Here is a 19,551-nt window from a genome sequence, read left to right on the forward strand (position 1 = left end):
AGCTGAGCATCAGCTCCCTCATCAAGAAAGCCCAACAGAGGATGTACTTCCTGAGGCAGCTGAGGAAGTTTAACCTGCCACAAACAATGCTGGTTCACTTCTACACTGCCATCATAGAGTCCATCCTCACCTCCTCCATCACCGTCTGGTACGCTGCTGCCTCCACCAAGGACAGACGCAGACTGCAGCGTATCATCCGCTCTGCAGAGAGGGTGATCGGCTGCAACCTCCCATCTCTTCAGGACCTGTACTCCTCCAGGACCCTGAGGAGAGCAGGGAAGATCGCTGCCGACCCCTCCCACCCCGGACACCATCTGTTCGACCCCCTCCCCTCTGGCAGGAGGCTGCGGTCCATCAGGACCAAAACCTCCCGCCACAAAAACAGTTTCTTCCCCTCTGCAGTCAAACTGACGAACAAGGCCAAAGACTTGCACTGATTCCCCCCCAACACAAACACAAGGTATATGTTATATTAATGTACACCGCCCCTGTTCCCCCTGCGTTACATTAACGCACCCACCCCCTACTGGACACTTTATTTGGTCACTGCACTGTTTGTTATTTATCTTATCTTATTTTTTTTACCTTTATATTTTTACATGTTTGTTGTCAGCACCATCAGACCACGGCAAATTCCTTGTAATGTATGTTACTTGGCAATAAACAGTTTTCTGAAAAAGAGAACACAAAACAGCAGGAGGAACAATACTGATGTGACTATTTGAAATGATCAGAAGTGAGAGAGGAAGGAGGAAGTTGACACGGAGAATCAAAGGTGTTGCACACATCAGCGGTGACATTTGAATCATGCACTGCAAACATCCACAAGACTTCTTTCGTTTCATTTTGTGAATTCACTGCACTTCTTGGAAGAAGCTTCCATTTCAAATGAGGTGAGTCTTGATTATACTTTACTACTGTGCCTGTTATTATACTGAGCATCAATCCAGTTTCAGAGACATTGAACTGTGAGGCCAAACTAAAGCTGTACAGTGTTCTGCATATGTAATAGGTTAATACAGTATGAAAAGCAGCAGGAAATGTGTCTGACAAGAAGTAAAAATGTGCTGAAGTTAACTTTGTACAAACAGGTACAGACAGGGAGCGAAGGAGAGGAGAGACACCAAAAAACATGTGCCGCTCTGCTAATCTCCCTCCTGGTTTCTTCAGTAATGACAGAAGAACTGACCTTAAAATATTAATTAATTAATACAAGTTTTTTATTATTTAGAACCCCACTCAGAAAGGGGTGTTGGGTAGCACCTCTAGTCCCCAGCTAATTATACTATATGGACAAAAGTCATAATTATTAAAGCCCCTGGAGCGCGTTGTCACTTGAACGTAAACAGATGTTGCTTTGGGGCATTTACTGAAACGACTGTCGTCACAAAGTCCACTCCTCACTGGTGGCTGTGTGAGGTTTTACACAGATAATTTGATTTTGCCACAAAATGATTCGTGTTAACGCTGTAAATGTCTTGATAACTGTTTGGTGAACGGAACAAGATCCAAGTCTACTCTGTTTCTCAAAAACAACTAGTTGACTTTGAGCCCTGATACTGAGAGAGCATCCAGTGCACCTTTATGACCCACGTCACACACAGAGTGCTCCATCTGAAGGTGTATCGTGTGTCTGCAGAGGCGACCATCGGAAAGCAGACCAAGGGACACAAGCTGCCATCTTCAATCCTTCAATCAGCCACTGCAGCTGCTCTACTACCCTGCAGCTTCAGATTAAATGCTGATGTGCAGGCCAGGGGGAGCATTCTGATATATAACTTGATCGCTGCTGCATCTGTTTTTTATGTAGGCAGCAATGCGATACTGTGCTTTTATTTTGAAGGATCGGCGAGAGTTATCCTTAAACTCTGTCGGAGGTGCTTTACTGTGTAACTGCAGACGGGTGAGTTGTGTTGTGTATTTCTTGTGATATATTGTCATTAAAGAGAGTAACACGGTCCTCGTATAACACGATAGAAGCTCGTTGTCTGCTGTGTGGTCCACATATGTTCTGGATTGTCGGTTATTTGTGGGGGAAAAAAACTGTCTGAGTTCCGCTTGAAGAGACTCCGGATATTATCGTGAATTCTGAGGCAAAGTGCTGTTTAAAAACGATATAACCTTCTTTGTCAGGTTCATCAGTGATGATAACTGAGCTGCAGTCTGTAGTTTGTGAACGTTTAGAGTCATCAGTGTTTCATTAGACTCAGTAGAAGTAGCCTGTCCTTGACATTATTGGTCTGAAGCTAAACTTTATGTTTTCATCGATGTGTTTTCAATCATTTCAGACAGTTACACTCAAATGTTATTCTCAAATGAGGTTTTCAAATGAGTAAAAATGAATGTTGGCTGTCAAGTCAAAGTCCATCAAATAAAGTATGTGCTGATAAAACCATTTAAGTGTCAGGAGAGAAACTGAAAGTGTAACCTGTTACAGTCTCTCCTGTTTGTTTTCTTATTTTTACTTTTCTCCTGTATTCCTTTATTTAACTCAGTACTTTTTAATTTAAAAATATATATAAAGTGTACAATTTCCCCCCGGGGATCAATAAAGTATTTCTGATTCTGATTCTGATTCTGATTGTCTCCAGAGACCGAGAAGAGACAAGAAGGCATGCATTTCTCAGCAGGTAAAAAAAACAAACATGTCTGCCACAAATGCTGCATCCAGCTCTTAACAAATTTGTATTCATGTTTTGCACTTTAATATTTGAACTCTTTGGGCTTCATACAGTTATTTAAATGAAACCATGTGAGAAGTGTGAGAAGTGTTTATTTTTAAGTGGTCACAAGCGTAACAGGTTGGAAACCACTGGTTCAATCTGCAGTGACCAGTCAGTAAACAGATTCCCAGCAAAGGGTAAAAGACTTCTGGGATACAAGCTCCTCTGAAAGCCTCCTCTCTCCTCCGTGACATATTTAAGTCAGTCGTTAACTTCCTCAATCGGTTTCCTGGTCACGGTCCAGGTTGGATTTATTTGTACTGAACTTTGAGCACAGCAGTAAAAGTCATGTAGTGTGCAACGCTCAAGGAAGCGCTGGCTCAGGCTCAGTGTTGCTCGCTGTAGAACAACAGAAGCTCAAGCTGCTTTAAAGCAGTTCTGCAGCTGGTCATGTGTGGACAAAAACAAAAAATCCGGTTTGTCCAGCACAAATGCAGCTGTGTTAACCAGGTTTCTCATTTACTTCATGACGTTTAAGACGTCTGGTCGCTGCAGAAAGCTGAAAATAAACTGTTTGCTTAGCAGCCAGTGTAATCTCTACATGGATGTGTTTTCTTTTAGTTGTCAGATGATGTCCCTGTTTTGGATTTTACGTTTCACTTCATCCCAAGTCTCGTTGAGATGACGTCTTCAGCCCATGAAAACTGTGATCCTGCCGTACAGAATGATGTTTGGAAGAAGACCTTTGACAGCTGCACCATTGCTGGTAAAATCATTTGTTAGTACAGCAAGCTTTTATCTGCTTGGCAGCAGTCATGCATCATGTTGCTCCTCCTCTCTAACATTTCTGTCTTTGTACACCTTTTCCCTTTATGATTCTCTGAAGAAAATGAAATACAAAAATATACTGAAAAGTTGAAGTCAAATATAGTACTGGTGGGTTTAAGTGTAAACTAGGTGGAAAGTTCCTTTCCACAGGTAGGATGAAGGGGGTGGGGATTGTGTTAAAATAAAATAAAAAGATTGAAAACAAGCACTTTCGAAATGAAGAAATGTTTGAATTAGTGAAAATACATTCTATTTACCGGAAACACTGGTGTACGTCTACCTTAATAGATGCAGACTCACCTGTTGACAACTCTGAGGTGAAGTCACAATGTTGATGATGATGAGACAAAATGTTTTACTTACTCTTCACAGATACTTGTGATGAATATCTTCAGAGGACTTTCACTCACATGTCATCGAGCAGAATATCAGATAGGGAATGAATGCTGTCCAATGTGTCCAGCAGGTAAGATTTAACTTTCAGTGACATATGGAGTCTTTTGGTTAAGCTGCCGGGTGCCAACACTGATATCCAGAATCATCCTCTTGTGTTTAGATCAGTGGAGTCAGTCTTACTCCCTCTGTATGCAATGTATTCTGAAGGATCTGCAGTAGACCTGTAGTAGACAGCAGTCACTTTGCTGAGCTCAATTAATAGAAACATTATATTGCATGAAATTCATTTTTCTTTTCAACAGGAAGTCGAGTTAAAACACATTGTACAATGTTCAGAAGTACTTCCTGTCTGCCCTGCTCTGAAGGAACCTTCATGAATCTGCCAACTGGACGTACACAATGCTTCACCTGTACAAACTGTGATGCAGGTAGATTTCTGTTAATATTCTCTAAATATTGTTAGAAACTTGTGACTAAGCCTAGAGTTAAAGGCAGTAAGTAGGCGTTGTCTCACTATTAATGCTGTGTAAGAACTGAGGAAACTGATGAAGATTGGTTTGACAATGTCACTGCAAAGATGCAGAGAGAGAGACTTTTTTTGATGATGATCACATAACTGATTTTGCATAACAGACTTCATGCAGAAACAACGACCTTGTTACGAAATACTCTGAAATACTGCAAGACCAGTGAAGACACTTTGTGTGTTGCAACAGACTCTTTTCACATAAGCGACAAGACATTTGACATGATTACAAGTTCTATTTCTTCAGTCAAGGTATTAGCTACTTGCATGTTGCTGTCTAGTAGATTAAAGAGAATAAAAGTGTAGGATCTGAATATGTAACCTCTACATGTGCTGACAGGTTCTGGTTTGAAGATAAATGCGTCTTGTAAAGCAACATCAGATGCAGTTTGTGAACCACTGGAGGGATTCTACTGCCTGGACCCCGCAGAGGACGGCTGTGTGGCAGCACAGAAACACACAAGCTGTCAACCAGGACAATATATCAGTCAAACAGGTTGGTTTGTTGTGCTGACTTTAAGGTTATAACCGTAGTTTAAGTTTTAAATGAGAACCAAAGTTCAGGGAAACTGACCTTATCGACAAGTTGCTCATTAAAGCTGCAAGTGGTGATTTCTGACCACTAGATCGCAAAACAGAAGCACCAAAATACAATTGTAGAAACAGCCTGGAGCCATCAGTGATGAACTGACTGAGGAAAACCACTGAAGCTGATTAGTTAGGTGTAGTGATGTACCCACCTGCCAAGACACCACAACACCACCGGTTTGGCAACATTTAGATCATTTTAGTGAAATGTAATGAAGTCATATAACAGTGTGATCCCTTCTTAATATGTACACTGAACTGGTTTCAATATATATATAATCTGTATTGTACAGGAACAGCATCAACAGACACAGTGTGCTCTGACTGCAGAGATGGAACATATTCAGATGGGACATTTACATCTTGTCAGCCACACAAACAGTAAGAGAAGCTTCACATCAGACATCTGAATTCATGGTTTCCAACAAGTGTTCCTGTAAAAAATGTCCCTCTGTCATTCCAGATGTGAATCAATGAATCTGCTGATAAAACCAGGAACTGCTTCAACTGATGCTGAATGTGGAGAACAAAGTTCAGACAGGAATGTGATCACTACTGTTGTTGTTGTTGTTGTTGTGCTTGTTTTAGTGATTGCAGCATCTGTATATGTAGTGGTGCTCAGAAAGAAGAAAGGATGTCTTAAGACAAGTAAGATTTTAATTTAGACAATAACAACACAATCACGTTTTTAATATATAATAATAATATTGTCTGTCACATCATTAAGGTGTTTTTTATTGTTAATGTTTTATTACAGAAATAAAAGAAGAAGAAACAGATTGTTCCAAACAGATGTTGCCAGCAGCAGGTAAGACAGCAGTGTATTCTACATTGACATGTTCATTGACCGAGGACTGTCTGACTGAGCTACACTCTGTAATGTCTTTACAAATGTACAAGATGTTTCCGCTTAAACTAAATATATATTTCTCTCCTCAGGATGTGACGTTTCACCTATGAACATGCCGACAGGAGGCATCGCAGAAAACGTGCTCGAGTTCAGTTAAAGTCCAGCTGAATGCTGACACATTACCTTTGCAGTCTACTGACATGGCATGAGACTGTCTTGCACTGTCCTACAAGCTGAACAGGTCCTCTACAGAACTGCTGGTCGGCAGTCTGGATCATTAGCTGACACAGATGCGACTGCACAGAGACTAAAGTCAGCCTGGAATAACAACTTGGAGCGAGCTACAGACTTTAAGTGTGTGGCGGCTCCACGCTCTTCATTCATTGGATAGCTGTGAAGGAATGTGTCAGTGAACGTTTTTATGTGGTGACTTCCAGCAAATCATCTTCATGTAACTGTACATGTAGGCTTTATTCTTCTTCTGTGGTGGTCACAGTTGGATCTGAACACCTGACAGACTGAAGCTGGACTTTATCTGTCATAAAGAAGAACAAACAGCTGGGACAGAGGACGGATACAATGATGGGACAAATGGTTGCTTTGATCAAAAGCAAAGAGGCTGGATAGTGTGCACCGTGCACGTACAACCTCAGGTGGGTACAGGTTCAGGAAAAAAGCAGCGTGTGGTAAAAAGACCACATGCTGATTATTGCAACTTCCCAAGAGATTCATTTGGCAATATTTTGACCAGGTTAAATACCGTGCTGGTTGAAACGCTCATTAAACTCCTGGGAGCTTGTGATATTCAGCATCAGTCGGCTCACAGACGGTATATTAATGCTCCCTGAAGATGATTCAAACATTGTCAATCATTATTTTGTAAGTATTTCGTAAAGATGTGCAAGTCAAATACAGATATTACTGAATGTGGTGATTTTTGTTGGAAGGTTATTACAAGAACGACAACATTTTTCATCAGATAGTTTGCAACAAAAAGAAAAAGTGTCACAAAACAGAAATAATAAGGTATGTCTAAACTTTAAACCCAGAGCTTGAGGGAATGTGCTCAGGACCTTTTACCTCAGACTCCCACCTTAAATCTATAAAGCATTTTATATTGAAAGAAAACATGCTGAAGGTAGAGAATAATGTTCTGGTTGATTATGAGTGAAAGTGGCGCTGACTGTAAGCTGCTAAAAATAGATGTGGAAAACCACAGACCTGAGGACCAAATCTCTTCTGGTGGGTACTTCATGTTTACATACTGCTAGTCTGAGTCACCGGGTGTCGGGTGTTGGGACAGGCCTGTCCTGTGTGGGACCCGGTGTGTCCTCCCACTGGCTCCTTCAGTGAAAATGTGCGGGGGGGGGGGGGGACGAGTGACTTCACTCACAGTTGTCTTCCTCTGCGCTAAGTTATGGTCACTTATCTTCCCCCGTCAGCGTTTGTATGACCAGTTAAGCCAAACACCACATCAAGTCATTCTTCAGTACCCGCATGGGATCACGATGCGAACAGCTGTTCACTGGGTGCGTCACTCCCTGCTGCGGAAGGGACTACAAATGAGGCTTTGTTTTGGAGATTTCCAGCTCTAATAGCTATTAAGTTAGTTTTATCATGAGCAGTTTTCCCCCAAAAAAACTGAAGCATTGCGTCTAAAACTTCATGAAACAATGTGATAGCTCGCGTTATCATGCTTTCGACGTTGGTTGTCTTCGGTAAGTAAAACGTTACGGTGGACTAACGGCCTGTTCTGGCCTACGCTAGGCTAAGGTTAGCCTAGCTAAATGGTAGCAGTGCAGACCACCACTCGTATGTAAACGCTGAAATCGCTGTTTCTTTAATAGGGTACGCCGCCGCCTTCATGGTACCGGGGTTGTGCTGTCGTCCAGAGGAATACCCAACAAAGGATGGACAGTGTTGTCCGATGTGCCACGAAGGTACAAGTCTGTCTAACGTCAGCAACGTCTGCTAACTGCCAACACTAACGGAGGAAACACCCTAATGCGGATGTAAACTTCTCTCTTGTTCGACATGAATTCCACTTCATGTGAAGCAACTTAGACATTATAACACACTATGGAAAGTTTTTTTTTTAAAGACTGCATGTAACTTATTAGTTAAATGCGTCATTAAATGAAACATTCAAATGTGTGTGTGGCAAACGTCTTCGTGTGTATTCAAGCATGACAAATGTATATTTTCGTTTGCATCGTTTCCAGTTTGTTTTATATATTTTGGTATTGCTCTGCCTCGTGTTCCGTTTGTTGTTTTATATGGCCATTCTGCATGACATTCCAGTACCAGTAGTTTGGTTTATTTGCCAAACTCCTGGTATTGGAACACCAGTAAAGCCGGAAAGAATGAGTATGCCACATATGAGTGTGCCACATATGAGTGCTGTTGGGGTTATAGTCAAGTCATGTGCTCATCAAAAGACCCAAAAATAACAATCCATATGCATAAATAAACTCAAGGTTAAGACAAAATTGTGCGTACGGACAAAGGCAGAAATGTGCATTCCCATTTCATCCCAATAAAACGAAAATGAAAAGCCCATAAATAATGAAACAAGATTAACTTAAAAAATGTAATTCAGAACAATATTTTCAGCACCGGGGACGAGCATTATTTAAATTTCTATGTATATAAAACTGCAAAAAAATAAAATACACTAACAGCCTTAAAAAAAACAAAAAAAAAACACTGTATATAGAATTCACTCTGACCTCTTTGTTCCATTTTGTCTTCTTTACCACATCCCAGCAGGCTCAATTACTGTAGGAAAGTGTGAGTACATAACAGCCTAAAGAATGAATACCACATGTTCCACCAGTGTATGCCAAGAAATGGTTTGTGTATTTTGTTGGCATGCGCACGTTGTAGTCTACGTCTGGCTGAAGAGAAATGTTGTCCAGTGGAAAGAATGTAAAGCGAAAGAAAAGTATGTTATGAGAATATATATTCTCATAACATACTTACATATATATACTTATGTACTTACATATATACATACACACGTGGACAAAATTGTTGGTATACCCTTCCGTTAAAGAAAGAAAAACCCACAATGGTCATTGAAATAACTTGACATGAAACTGACAAAAGTAATAATAAATAAAAATTTACTGAAAATTAACAAATGAAAATCAGACATTGCTTTTGAATTGTGGTTCAACAGAATCATTTAAAAAAACAAACTAATGAAACTGGCCTGGACAAAAATGATGGTACCCCTAGAAAAGATTGAAAATAATTTGACTTTGTTAAACTAAGGTGTGTCCTGTCATTAGCATCACAGGTGTCTTCAAACTTGTAATCAGTCAGTCTGCCTATTTAAAGGGTGAAAAGTAGTCACTGTGCTGTTTGGTATGGTGTGTACCACACTGAACATTCTAGCTGTTCCCAGAGATTTGCTTTGGATGAAACCTTTGTGCGATCTATTTTTGAATTCAAGAAATCCCAGATCTGTTCAATAGGACTCATGTCTGGATTATACATATATATATATATATATATATATAGATATATAGATAGATAGATATATAAATATAGAGAGAGAAAATGAAAGCTGGTTTGATGTGATTCAAATGAAAGGTAAAGTAAACAAATGCAGTTTCACACACTGGCCTAATAAAGACTTGAAACACGAGTTCCCTCCTGTATCAGACACACTCTTCCTTTTTCTTTTTTTTTTTTAAATTGTTATTTCCCCTCTATGTTTTGATGATAATGTGATGTTGACGGTATACTTTTGTCTTGAACAGGTACAGTTGTTAAAAGAGACTGCACACAACAGTCAGGCACACGGTGTGGCCCCTGTGAGGTTGGGACTTTCATGAACCAACCCAATGGCCTGAATGGATGTTTCTCCTGCACCGCCTGTGAGCAAGGTATGTTGATTTTGACAGATGCAGTAACATGGAAAAGGTTTGATCAAATTAGGATATTCAGCTAAATGTAGCATGAATGCTGGGCCCGCACGCATAGGCAAAGGGTCAAAAGAGAAGAATGCAACCCAAGAGAGCTGAAGCGAAGAAGCCAAAATCCTGTCACCCTGTGTGTGTGTCAGAATTGGTCTTCCAACTTGCATTTTGTCTTCGCAAGCTATGTCCGATTTACTGGTCAGACGTGTACATATGAATATTTTTCGCATCATTATCTACTAAAAGGACTCCAGACATCTGATCTTTTCAAGGCTGGTGGATCTGTTGGTTCAGTTTCTATATTTCCTGTAACAAAATCAGCATGCTGGATCAAAACGTCCCATTTTTGCTGTACTATTAACTAAACATCTCATATCAATTAGTGTACATTAAATTTAGCATTTTATAGTCAGTTCCTTTATTCCGTTGTTCTGTGTCCCCTAAGTGATCCCGAAAGTGCAGCCCTTGATTGACTCCAGAGCAAATTTTGGACTATGGGATACTGGCCCTTAATAGGGTCAGTGCTAGGTTTGTTGCCATGCTTGTCCTGTCGTAAATTACGCATATTCACACTACATATAAAACAAATGTTGCAAATGGTTCCCAAAACCAGCTAAGATTGGGAACCGGTTCTATATTGAGTACTTGGAGAAACCAGAGAGGGATTAGTAGAGTGAAAAATGTGGTTTCCACTTACCAGAACTCCTGTTGAACCAGCACAAAAGCCTTCAACTGCTCTGCCAGCCGGTGTATTTTAGCACGGCAGCCCCTCCTCCCTCTACCAGCAGTACCCGCCTGGCAATCGAGCCACATCAGCAGCAAGAGGGAGAATGAAAGAGGAGAGGAAGGATGTGGTTGCTGCTCTAGAGGCAGGCGGGAGCAGGTGAACAAGGACACTGGAATGCTTAGCTTAATGCAGAAGACAATCTGGCAGAGAAGTAGTGGAGGTGGGCTAGTGTATATGCTACTGAGGTAATCACATTGAGTGGGGAGCAGGTGGATAAGTGGGTGGAGCAGGTCAGGTGGAGAAACTGGCAGGCCCGGGGTTATAGGAGGGCCGGAGGGAGTGGCTGGGTCTGAAATGAGAGTTTGTGACAGGGAAAATTACACCGAATGAATGATCAGGAAGGATTGGGATTTGAGAAAAACAGGAAATGTTTTAGCAGATCTTGAATGTTCATTTTTGACCTTTTGAAACAGTAGGGTTTTTTTTTCTGGATCTTTGAACCACATCTCATGGTCTTAATCAGCTAATGGAGTTTTCTCTGTTGTTATGAATTCAACTGAACAATGATTTTCTCTTGAGCTCTATCGAAGTCAAATCCTTTTGTACTATGAGCTAGTAAGTACAGTCTAACATTACTAAAGTTTCTAGATGTAGATCAGGAAATATCAGATGAAAGAATTAATAAACAAGACTCATAAAAACAAGAATCTTCCCAGACAATCCAACTTCATTCTCCATTCTTGAATGCCATTACCACCTAATGCTTTTATTTTAGCTCTAATGTATTAGATATATGTCCTTACCTTCTTAGTTTGTGATTAGATTTCATTCAGTCTTTGATTGGTTGCCTTCAACCATGTAGCACATTGTCACATCATTTCAAATATTCTAATATTTATTGTCCAATGTTAAAGAAAATACAATACAATAATATAATGACTATGTTTCTGTTGCAGGTCAAGGTCTCTTTGCCAAACAGGAGTGCACAGCAACAAGTGACACAGTTTGTGATGTTTTAACTGGGTATTTCTGCAAAAGCTTGTCAAATGACATCGGCTGTAGTTCGGCAGAGACACATACACGCTGTGCACCTGGTCAGAGGATAAAAGAACCTGGTAAGAAAAATTAAAGTCTGACTAGTCTGACAGCTGGTACATTTACATGCACACTACTATCCTGGTTTTGAGTCTTCCTCTTGTAGCATAGAGTAAGTTTCAGCAAGTTGAAGAGATAACCCGGATAGCTTGCTCACTATACAACAGGATAAAACACAGTCCATCAATTCTGCTTCATCATCAAGTCAATCTCCGTATCGAAACCAAATAATAATCAAATGAGATTCAAAGCAATCAAATCAAATGGTTATGGTTACCAAATCGCAACACTTCCTGCAGCACGTTGCTGCCATCCTGGAAATCAAGGAAAAATCCAGCTCAGTTCTTGAAACAACTCTACTAAACTCTGCTTTTATATATGTCACTGCTTTTCTCTTTTGAGCGAAGACGTCCAGAAACTGATCTAACTTGTAGTTATCTCCTCGTTTAGCCACTCTCTCTCCTTTCTGTTCTCATCCATGCTGCTTTTGTCTGTCTGACTTTTTCTAGTCCCCCTTTCTGCTACATCCTGGTTTTGAGTATATTCAGGACATGAGTAACCTGGTTGTTCAGTTCCATGTATACATGGTGATAACAGTATCCAGCTTTCTGAACCTCAGTTCCAAATCCAGCAGATTTGTCCTCTAAATTCCAGAAGAGATAAGAGTCTGGTGAGAAATATATACCCTATAATATAATAAGTAACTATTTCAATCTCCATTCTCAGTAAAATAAGTCAGAAGGTCCATAATCATCAGTTGCATCAGTATCTGGTAACTAACAATAGTTATTTTATCACAGTATCAAGGTTATTAATGGCTTACTGTGAGGACTACCACAGAAAAACACTCAATAAAGACATCTGATCAATGATGGATCTTCAGCGGATGTAGGGTTCCTGTGTAATTAATCTCACTCTTGTCCGTTTCTCTCAGGAACCAGCAGAACCGATACAGTGTGTGAATTTTGTCAGCCAGGATATTTTTCACTCGATGGTGTGAATTGCACAGCTTGGACTACGTAAGACATTGTTTGTTGAATTACTCTAAAAAGGAGGGTTTTTCCCACCATGTAGCATAAAAACAAAACAAAAAACAAATATAAAATAAATGTAAAACAAATATATACATATATATATATATACACACATATATATATGTACACACACACACCTGCAATGGAACAAATCCCTCCCACCTACGGGAGATTCAAGACATTGCCAATGTTGTATTTTTCCCATTACGATGACACACAAAGTACTAAAGCTGTCTTTCATTTGTGTTTTCCAACAGTTGCTCAGAAACTCAAGTAAATGTCAAAGAAGGAAGCACGACCAGCGACGTTGTGTGTAAATCTGCTTCAAGAGCGCATTACTGTTATATACCTGCATTATTATTATCATTAACAGTTGTTGGGCTTTTGATCAGAGGTTAGTGCTTGTTTTACATCGCAATTTCACTGCCTAATACGTAACATCATTTCCTCCTATTTGTTTCTCTTCATTGCCGCTAACTATTTTTGCCAACATGCCAATGTTTCTTGCTTTTGGATTTGCTTCTAGGTGTGTCAGGTCAATGTATTTCTTCTTTTAAGTTCCCACCTACAGTGTCTCCAGTACAGGAGGTAGGTGACTCAGTTTGTGTTTTGAAAAACGTTTGAATTCCTCTGTGGCATCATGTGCTCAGTGTGGCCAAGCGTATTGCAGAAATAATGGTCACTCTTTTGTTTTTCAGAGTGGACACTGAAGAGTGGAAACTTTTAAATTTAATCTAAAATGTTTTATCATTATATTTGTATCTTTTTTGTATTCTTGTATTTGCCTCCTGAAATGTTGTAAACAACCATGTTTTAAGGGTAGTTAGCACTGTCATCACAGGAAGTCCTGGTCCTGGTTTGAAAAATAATGCTCAAGACCAGTTTGGAAAAATTGTTGTGAATTAATGTCAACATGAAATTTTGAGACCTTGTCTTGTGTTTAAAAATGTAAAGCTGAATTACATTTAGCAGCTAAAGAGAAAAGTTGTTTTGTCAACCAAAAGTTGGTGGAGACCAGAAACAGTAACAGTAACTCAACACAGAGTATGTCACACACACTACCTTTTCTTTCAAAGACTTTTCAGTAATAAGACACATTGTACTTTTACAGCTATAATTACGGGTTACTTTGCAACAGTAAAGTAAGTAGTCTGCATAATGAGATAATACTTTTCTGTTCTCTTACATGAGTAGCATTTTGAATACAGGATTTACATGAATGGTGTGACCAGTGCAGGTAATACATTACATTACAATACATTTGTAAAATAAACTTTAAAATTTTGCACAGTAACAAAATTGTTTTCTTGAGTGGGACATTTACTTTGCTTTTTATTGTTTTTCAATATTGTTCTAATGCATTACTGGTTTCTATACAAATAAAGTTACCTAGCCTTATGACTCTCAAAGGTGTTTAATATCCATTAAACGTGTGTTTCACTTGTTGAAGACCAGACTGAAGGTAAAAAGCCCTCGAAACAGTCAGGAAGTAAAGATGGCTGCAGTACAGGCCTGACAGCATTACCAGGGAAGAAGTGAGAATAAGAGAAGTCTACTGATGTCTGTGGGCTGTACTGTCAATTCAAGTCACTGATTGCAAAGCTTTTTCAATTGAATTAGTTGGTTTCCTCTTATCTCTACATACACCTTTGTATCAAAATGGCCGTTAATGACAGTGATAATGGTTCACAAGGTTCAGGGCGGCTAGTTCAGCCTCTGTTATATGGCTCAGTGTCCTGATGACATTCAAGTCCTTCACTACTAACAGCTGGATATGAAAGCTTAGACTTTGACCGAATGACTTCAGGCTGTCAGATTAATGATTAACATCGTCAGAGCACTTTAAAACTGTGCACTCCTGACCTCTAGTGGCTCAGATTAGTTATGAAGTTTCATTTTACTTGCTTAGTAAATATGTTGAGATTAAAACATCTGAAATATTTTCCATTGACCATTTTCTTGTGTTTTTCAGTCATTATGAATTGTAGGAAAAACCAGTTGGACTGTAATATTGTCAGCAGACCCTCCTAAAGACTTTTGATGAAATCAATACAACTAAACCTACTGCTTTTACTGGTACGCCATATTCTCCCAGGGTTGGACACAGGGACAATCTGCCTCCCACAATGTCCCCAGCAGGGGACGCTGTGCATCTCTTCAGACACACCAGCAGCCTGCCTGGAGGGAAGGGGAGGAAGAGGGATTTTAGTTCAGCACGGGTTATAATAATATATTCTTTAGAAATAACAATAATTTAACTGAATTATGGCTTCATCCATGTTGCATTATAACCTTCCCCGAGGCTCCAAAGCTCCACTAGAAGCAGAATATTTAGATTTTAGACTTTTCGCATTCACTTTCAACCCAAAATGATGATATTTATCGAAAACATGAATATGAATGACTTTAGAAACTTCAACTAAACTGAAATCCTCTAAAAAGTAGGGCAATGTATGTTCAGTCAATTTATAATTTTTTAAAAAGACTATAAGGTGTAAATTCAGACCAATGGTGTGGTCACATAGGACCAGCCGTTACAGAATCTCTCAGCTGTAAATGAAACAGTAAATATATTTCCTGAACGGGTGATGACTGCAGAAGTTCATAGGGGCAGCCATTTTGTTCACATTTGAACAGATCGCGATTTTGAATGTAAACATGCAGAAAAAAAGAATGAAGAAGAAATGGAACCGGAACTCTCAAAATCAAAGCCAAATAGAATGTAGCCTTCAAGCTTCATCAAAGGAATAATTCCAATTTAGGGTTAGGGTTAGTGACATCATAGGCTACTTGTCAAGGCTATAAAAGGCAGCAGTTGTTCAGGCAGTCAGATCATTTCAAACCTTTCACCAGGTGACACATCCGTGAGACAGAGAAACGTTCAAGATAACAGAGACCACTGATACAGTCAACATCCGTTCATCAGACAAACTACAAGTGTAGACAACAGCATTACTTTGAGACTGATTCTACCAGCCAAAGAAAATGCAGCAAGCAAGGAACTCCAGACGCAACCAGAGGACCTTTAGACAGCAGGTCCCAGGAAGGACTCTGCAGAACACCTTGATGGAGCGCGATGCCCTTCGTCAACAAGTCAGGGAACTAAATGACCTGTTGGGTAGAGAGAGGGCCAACTTTTTGCGTGAGCAAGGCAGGAGAGTCCAACTTTGCCAAGAGCTGGAAGAAACAAAAAAACAGCTGATTAGGCAGAAAAGACTGAAGGAAATGTACATTAACAGGGGAAAAGAAACCAAAAGAGAACTACAGAGGTTCCAAAAATACAGCGATGGAGAAACTCTCAGCACTGCCAAGATTGCCGCTCAGGTCCGCAATAATATCAAGCAGAAGAAGAAGAAGCTCCTTCAAAAAGATTATGAGGAGCTGCAAGTGGCACATATGATCAGATATGAGAAGTTCTCAGCTGAGCTCCAGGTGGAGAAGGAGAAGAGCAAGTTTCTCCAAGAAGAACTGGAGAGGATCAAAGTTTCACACCATGAGGTCTGCCAAAAGTATGAAGCTGAGGTCCTCACGGTCAGACAGCAGGCTGACAACCTTCTGCGTGAGCTTGAGACAGAGAAAAAGGCTCATGCAGAAAGGGCGAAGAAGGACCTGTATCTGGTCCAGTACTTGAGGGCTGAGCAGGTCTCCCTCCATCAAAAGATGGCAGAGGAGATGAAAATCCTGCAGAGAAACTCCCTTGAGAAGGAGACGTTTTTAGGGAGAGAGCTGGAGGAGCTGAAAACCAAGCTCAACATTCAGACCTCACTCAACCTTGAGCTTTCCACTGAGCTCGAGGCTGAGAGAGAGGACTTTCAGCCTCCCCGAAGAAAGATCGCCAGGCGTGAGGATGAGCCCCGCAAGCAGGAGGAGTCCCGCCCTAGCGCACCAGCCCCAAAACTCCTGGAGGAGGCCAAAGTCTCAGAGGAGAAGCTCCCAGAGACAACAAAGCCCACTTCAGCCTGGAAAAGAGCCCTCCGCCGTCTGGGGTTGAAGAAACCACAGAAGAAGAAGGGTGTCCAAGTGAGGCACCTGAGCTGAATTCCCCTCCTTCACCCACAGCAAGCCAATAACAAGACATGACCAAAAAAAACAAACAAAACAAAAAAACATCAACAAAAAAATCCTATAAATAACAAAAAATAACTATTTAAATTATAAATATAATATAAGATTAATATAACTATTTAAATTATAAATATAATATAAGATTAATATAACTATTTAAATTATAAAATAATAATATAATAATAAAAATAACTATTTAAATTATAAATATAATGTAAGATTAATATAACTATTTAAATTATAAAAAGAATAATAATATATATATATAATAATATAATAAAATCTTCAAAATTGAATTCCTGCATATGGTTGTATTTTGTCGTAGTTAGTAGTTGTACAGTCACGTTTTTAAAGAACCTGTTGTCAGATTTTATTTCTCTTAAGGTGGGGGACACACATTACGACTGATTATGAATATGATTTGGGCGTGACGACTGATCGGACCAAGTTGGCCCGGCTCTGTCCCAGTCTGGGTCAGCTGGTAGATAAAATCACATGGTGTGTGATATGTAAAGACTCTGATCTTAAGTCTTCAGATCGAGTCGCTGTCAGTCGTTCTCACGAAGAGTTTTTTTTAAACATGTTTGATATTTGTGACCGATGACGTCACTTGTGCGTCACCCAGGGGAGACGTACCTGTAAATAAACAACATTACTTGAAGTTAGCGTCGTTTTACAGAGTTCACTCACCTCTAATTGCCTCTGTAGGCTATGAAGTCCCACATGCCTCTCCACCCAGGTATTCACAAATTGCATATAAACAGTGCAAGCTGCCGCTTGCTGTCCATATTTTGTTATGGGTCTGGGATTAGTAGCAGGTTTTAAACCTGTTTTGAATGTTGTTAGTTCAGGGCATAATGATGATAAGTGTAGTGTACCTGTGCGGTTTAGCGTTGCCATGGAGAACATGGCTTCCTGATAGGCCTCTTTAACTTCCCCTTTGGTGACGACGAGCTTGATCTTGTTCCACCTTTCAGGCTGGTGAGATATAAAAACAGAGAAGGGGAGGGTGAGCACAACTGGGATACCTGTGTGCGTGTGTGTGTGTGTGTGTGCGCGTGTGTGAAAACACTCAATGAAGACGTCTGATCAATGATGGATCTTCACTGGATGTTGGGTTCCTGTGTATTTAATCTCGGTTTCACGTCCTTCACTACTAACAACTGGATATGAAAGCTTGAACTTTGACTAAATGAGTTCAGGCTGTCAGATTCATGATTAACATCATCAGAGCATCAGAACTGTGCACTCCTGACCTCTAGTGGCTCAAATGAGTTATGAAGTTTCATTTTACTTGCTCATTAGTAAATATGTTGAGATTAAAACACACTTCACTTTCTTGTGTTTTTCAGTCATTATAGTCACATATGAATTGTAGGAACAACCAGTTGGACTGTAATATTGTCAGTAGACCCTCCTAAAGACTTCTGATGAAATCAATACAACTAAACCTACTAGTGCTATTACTGCTATGTACTGACATACTGTTATATCAATAGTAAGTCTCATTTACTGCTCTGGTGTTTATCTACAGTAGTTATAAAGACTCAGTAACAATAGTAAAAGGTCTTTAGGAGGCTCTAACCCTCCCTAATGTCATGATGTCAGTTTAACAAGCTATTAAACACATTTATAAAATTTCTATAAGTCACATTTGATTGGATGCGTACGTTTATCCAATAGTTTAAGAAGGGACCAGCTTACTTCTGAGATTATATAAAAAACAGCAGCTGACTTAGTTTGCAGGCCGCAGTAGCTGCTGGAATTATATCATGGGTCAGAGGTGCGTGTTCAGATATCACTTAGCAAAAACATTTCCAAAGGAGCATGGTTGTAGTCTAATTAATTCAGATCTAAAATGTGGCTGAGGGAGGTGTGGGTGGAGGCTGACAGTCCTCTACAGCTCCAGGCCCTCAGCCAAACCCACCCTGGAGGGGTCAAATCATGACTGCTGCTATTAAGACCACTGGTATGACCAATACTTAAGTAATTAAAGTTCCATTTAAACTGTTGTTATAAAGACAAGACAATACCACTTTGACAATGTCCCATCCAAAACTTAGAATTCAATATATCCAGAAATAACCAAATACGTTTGATATTAATAGGAAATTAATTAAAATTAAAAATTAAAGATTTTTTTTTCACTTCTTACTGTTAAACATAGGTCAGTATGTAATCAAAAGGATTTGAATGGAGCATTGCCTACAGACCCTCCTGAAGCCTATTCCTTCTTTTACAAAGTCATTGTAAGATAAGATAAATCACCTTCTTTGATATCTTGCAGGGAATTTGAAGCACGACAAGTTCACACTATAAGAGAGGAAACAATATGGAGGAAAGTTAGAAAAACGACCCACAAGAGAAACCTGATGTTATTTTTCATGCCCAGTAACCTACGAAGACTTCAAGTGTTACAGCTGAAATGTTATGCTCTGACAGCAGGGTGACATGCGGCATGTCCTCACCTGATTAATGATGACGACAGTCTTACCTTTACATGATCTCTCTGCTGAACGTGGTGCAGCGCTACGAGATGAGATGCCCATCTGTTCCACCCGTCCACTGAGGCCTCAGTCTTCAGTGGAGTAGACTTCCTGGCAGGAGATGTCGGACTCTGTATTCTCCCAGGATGGGACCCAGAGACAATCTGCCTCCCACCATGTCCCCAGCAGGGGGCACTTCATACTTACATCTCATCCTCACACGACCAAGCCTCACAGATCAGCTGTGGCTCATCCATAGACGAGAACTATCTATCTATCTAATATCTCCACTGACGTCCACAGTAAAATAGTAACAAGTTGTTCCAGGCTAAATACAAATAAGCTGTTTTATGTATAATAACAAAGG

The 19,551-nt window shown here is 40.0% G+C and overlaps 3 protein-coding genes across 6 annotated transcripts; all 3 read left to right on the plus strand.

The window, feature by feature from the left end:
- Positions 1-1,818: 1,818 nt before the first annotated feature.
- Positions 1,819-6,777, plus strand: LOC139288771 (tumor necrosis factor receptor superfamily member 14-like). Of its 2 annotated transcripts, none has more exons than XM_070910175.1 (10): positions 1,819-1,903; positions 2,592-2,630; positions 3,285-3,429; positions 3,864-3,957; positions 4,190-4,315; positions 4,754-4,909; positions 5,295-5,382; positions 5,465-5,649; positions 5,759-5,809; positions 5,941-6,777. In XM_070910175.1, exons 3-10 carry the CDS (start codon positions 3,361-3,363, stop codon positions 6,006-6,008), a joined length of 837 nt encoding a protein of 278 aa, XP_070766276.1. In that variant the 5' UTR covers positions 1,819-1,903; positions 2,592-2,630; positions 3,285-3,360; the 3' UTR covers positions 6,009-6,777. The 2 variants fall into 2 exon arrangements, with proteins under 2 accessions (XP_070766276.1, XP_070766277.1); XM_070910176.1 differs by having other exon boundaries at positions 3,335-3,429.
- Positions 6,376-14,002, plus strand: LOC139288772 (tumor necrosis factor receptor superfamily member 14-like). Of its 3 annotated transcripts, XM_070910178.1 has the most exons (8): positions 7,275-7,569; positions 7,699-7,791; positions 9,619-9,744; positions 11,461-11,619; positions 12,534-12,618; positions 12,891-13,027; positions 13,160-13,221; positions 13,332-14,002. In XM_070910178.1, exons 1-8 carry the CDS (start codon positions 7,545-7,547, stop codon positions 13,341-13,343), a joined length of 699 nt encoding a protein of 232 aa, XP_070766279.1. In that variant the 5' UTR covers positions 7,275-7,544; the 3' UTR covers positions 13,344-14,002. The 3 variants fall into 3 exon arrangements, with proteins under 3 accessions (XP_070766280.1, XP_070766279.1, XP_070766278.1); XM_070910179.1 differs by lacking the exon at positions 7,275-7,569 and adding an exon at positions 6,376-6,504 and having other exon boundaries at positions 13,160-14,002; XM_070910177.1 differs by having other exon boundaries at positions 13,160-14,002.
- Positions 14,003-15,618: 1,616 nt separating this feature from the next.
- Positions 15,619-16,671, plus strand: LOC139288470 (trichohyalin-like). Its single transcript, XM_070909769.1, has one exon. It carries the CDS (start codon positions 15,619-15,621, stop codon positions 16,669-16,671), a length of 1,053 nt encoding a protein of 350 aa, XP_070765870.1.
- Positions 16,672-19,551: the final 2,880 nt, after the last annotated feature.

Source organism: Enoplosus armatus, chromosome 8, assembly GCF_043641665.1.
Source record: "Enoplosus armatus isolate fEnoArm2 chromosome 8, fEnoArm2.hap1, whole genome shotgun sequence".
Lineage (NCBI taxonomy): Eukaryota > Metazoa > Chordata > Actinopteri > Centrarchiformes > Enoplosidae > Enoplosus > Enoplosus armatus.

Coding starts and splice junctions, on each gene's coding strand:
- LOC139288771 (XM_070910175.1), top strand. CDS start 3,361: ATGAAAACTGTGATCCTGCCGTACAGAATGATGTTTGGAAGAAGACCT. Junction 3,430..3,863: donor TGACAGCTGCACCATTGCTG/GTAAAATCATTT, acceptor TACTCTTCACAG/ATACTTGTGATGAATATCTT. Junction 3,958..4,189: donor CTGTCCAATGTGTCCAGCAG/GTAAGATTTAAC, acceptor TCTTTTCAACAG/GAAGTCGAGTTAAAACACAT.
- LOC139288772 (XM_070910177.1), top strand. CDS start 7,545: ATGCTTTCGACGTTGGTTGTCTTCG. Junction 9,745..11,460: donor CTGCACCGCCTGTGAGCAAG/GTATGTTGATTT, acceptor TTTCTGTTGCAG/GTCAAGGTCTCTTTGCCAAA. Junction 12,619..12,890: donor AATTGCACAGCTTGGACTAC/GTAAGACATTGT, acceptor GTTTTCCAACAG/TTGCTCAGAAACTCAAGTAA.
- LOC139288470 (XM_070909769.1), top strand. CDS start 15,619: ATGCAGCAAGCAAGGAACTCCAGACGCAACCAGAGGACCTTTAGACAG.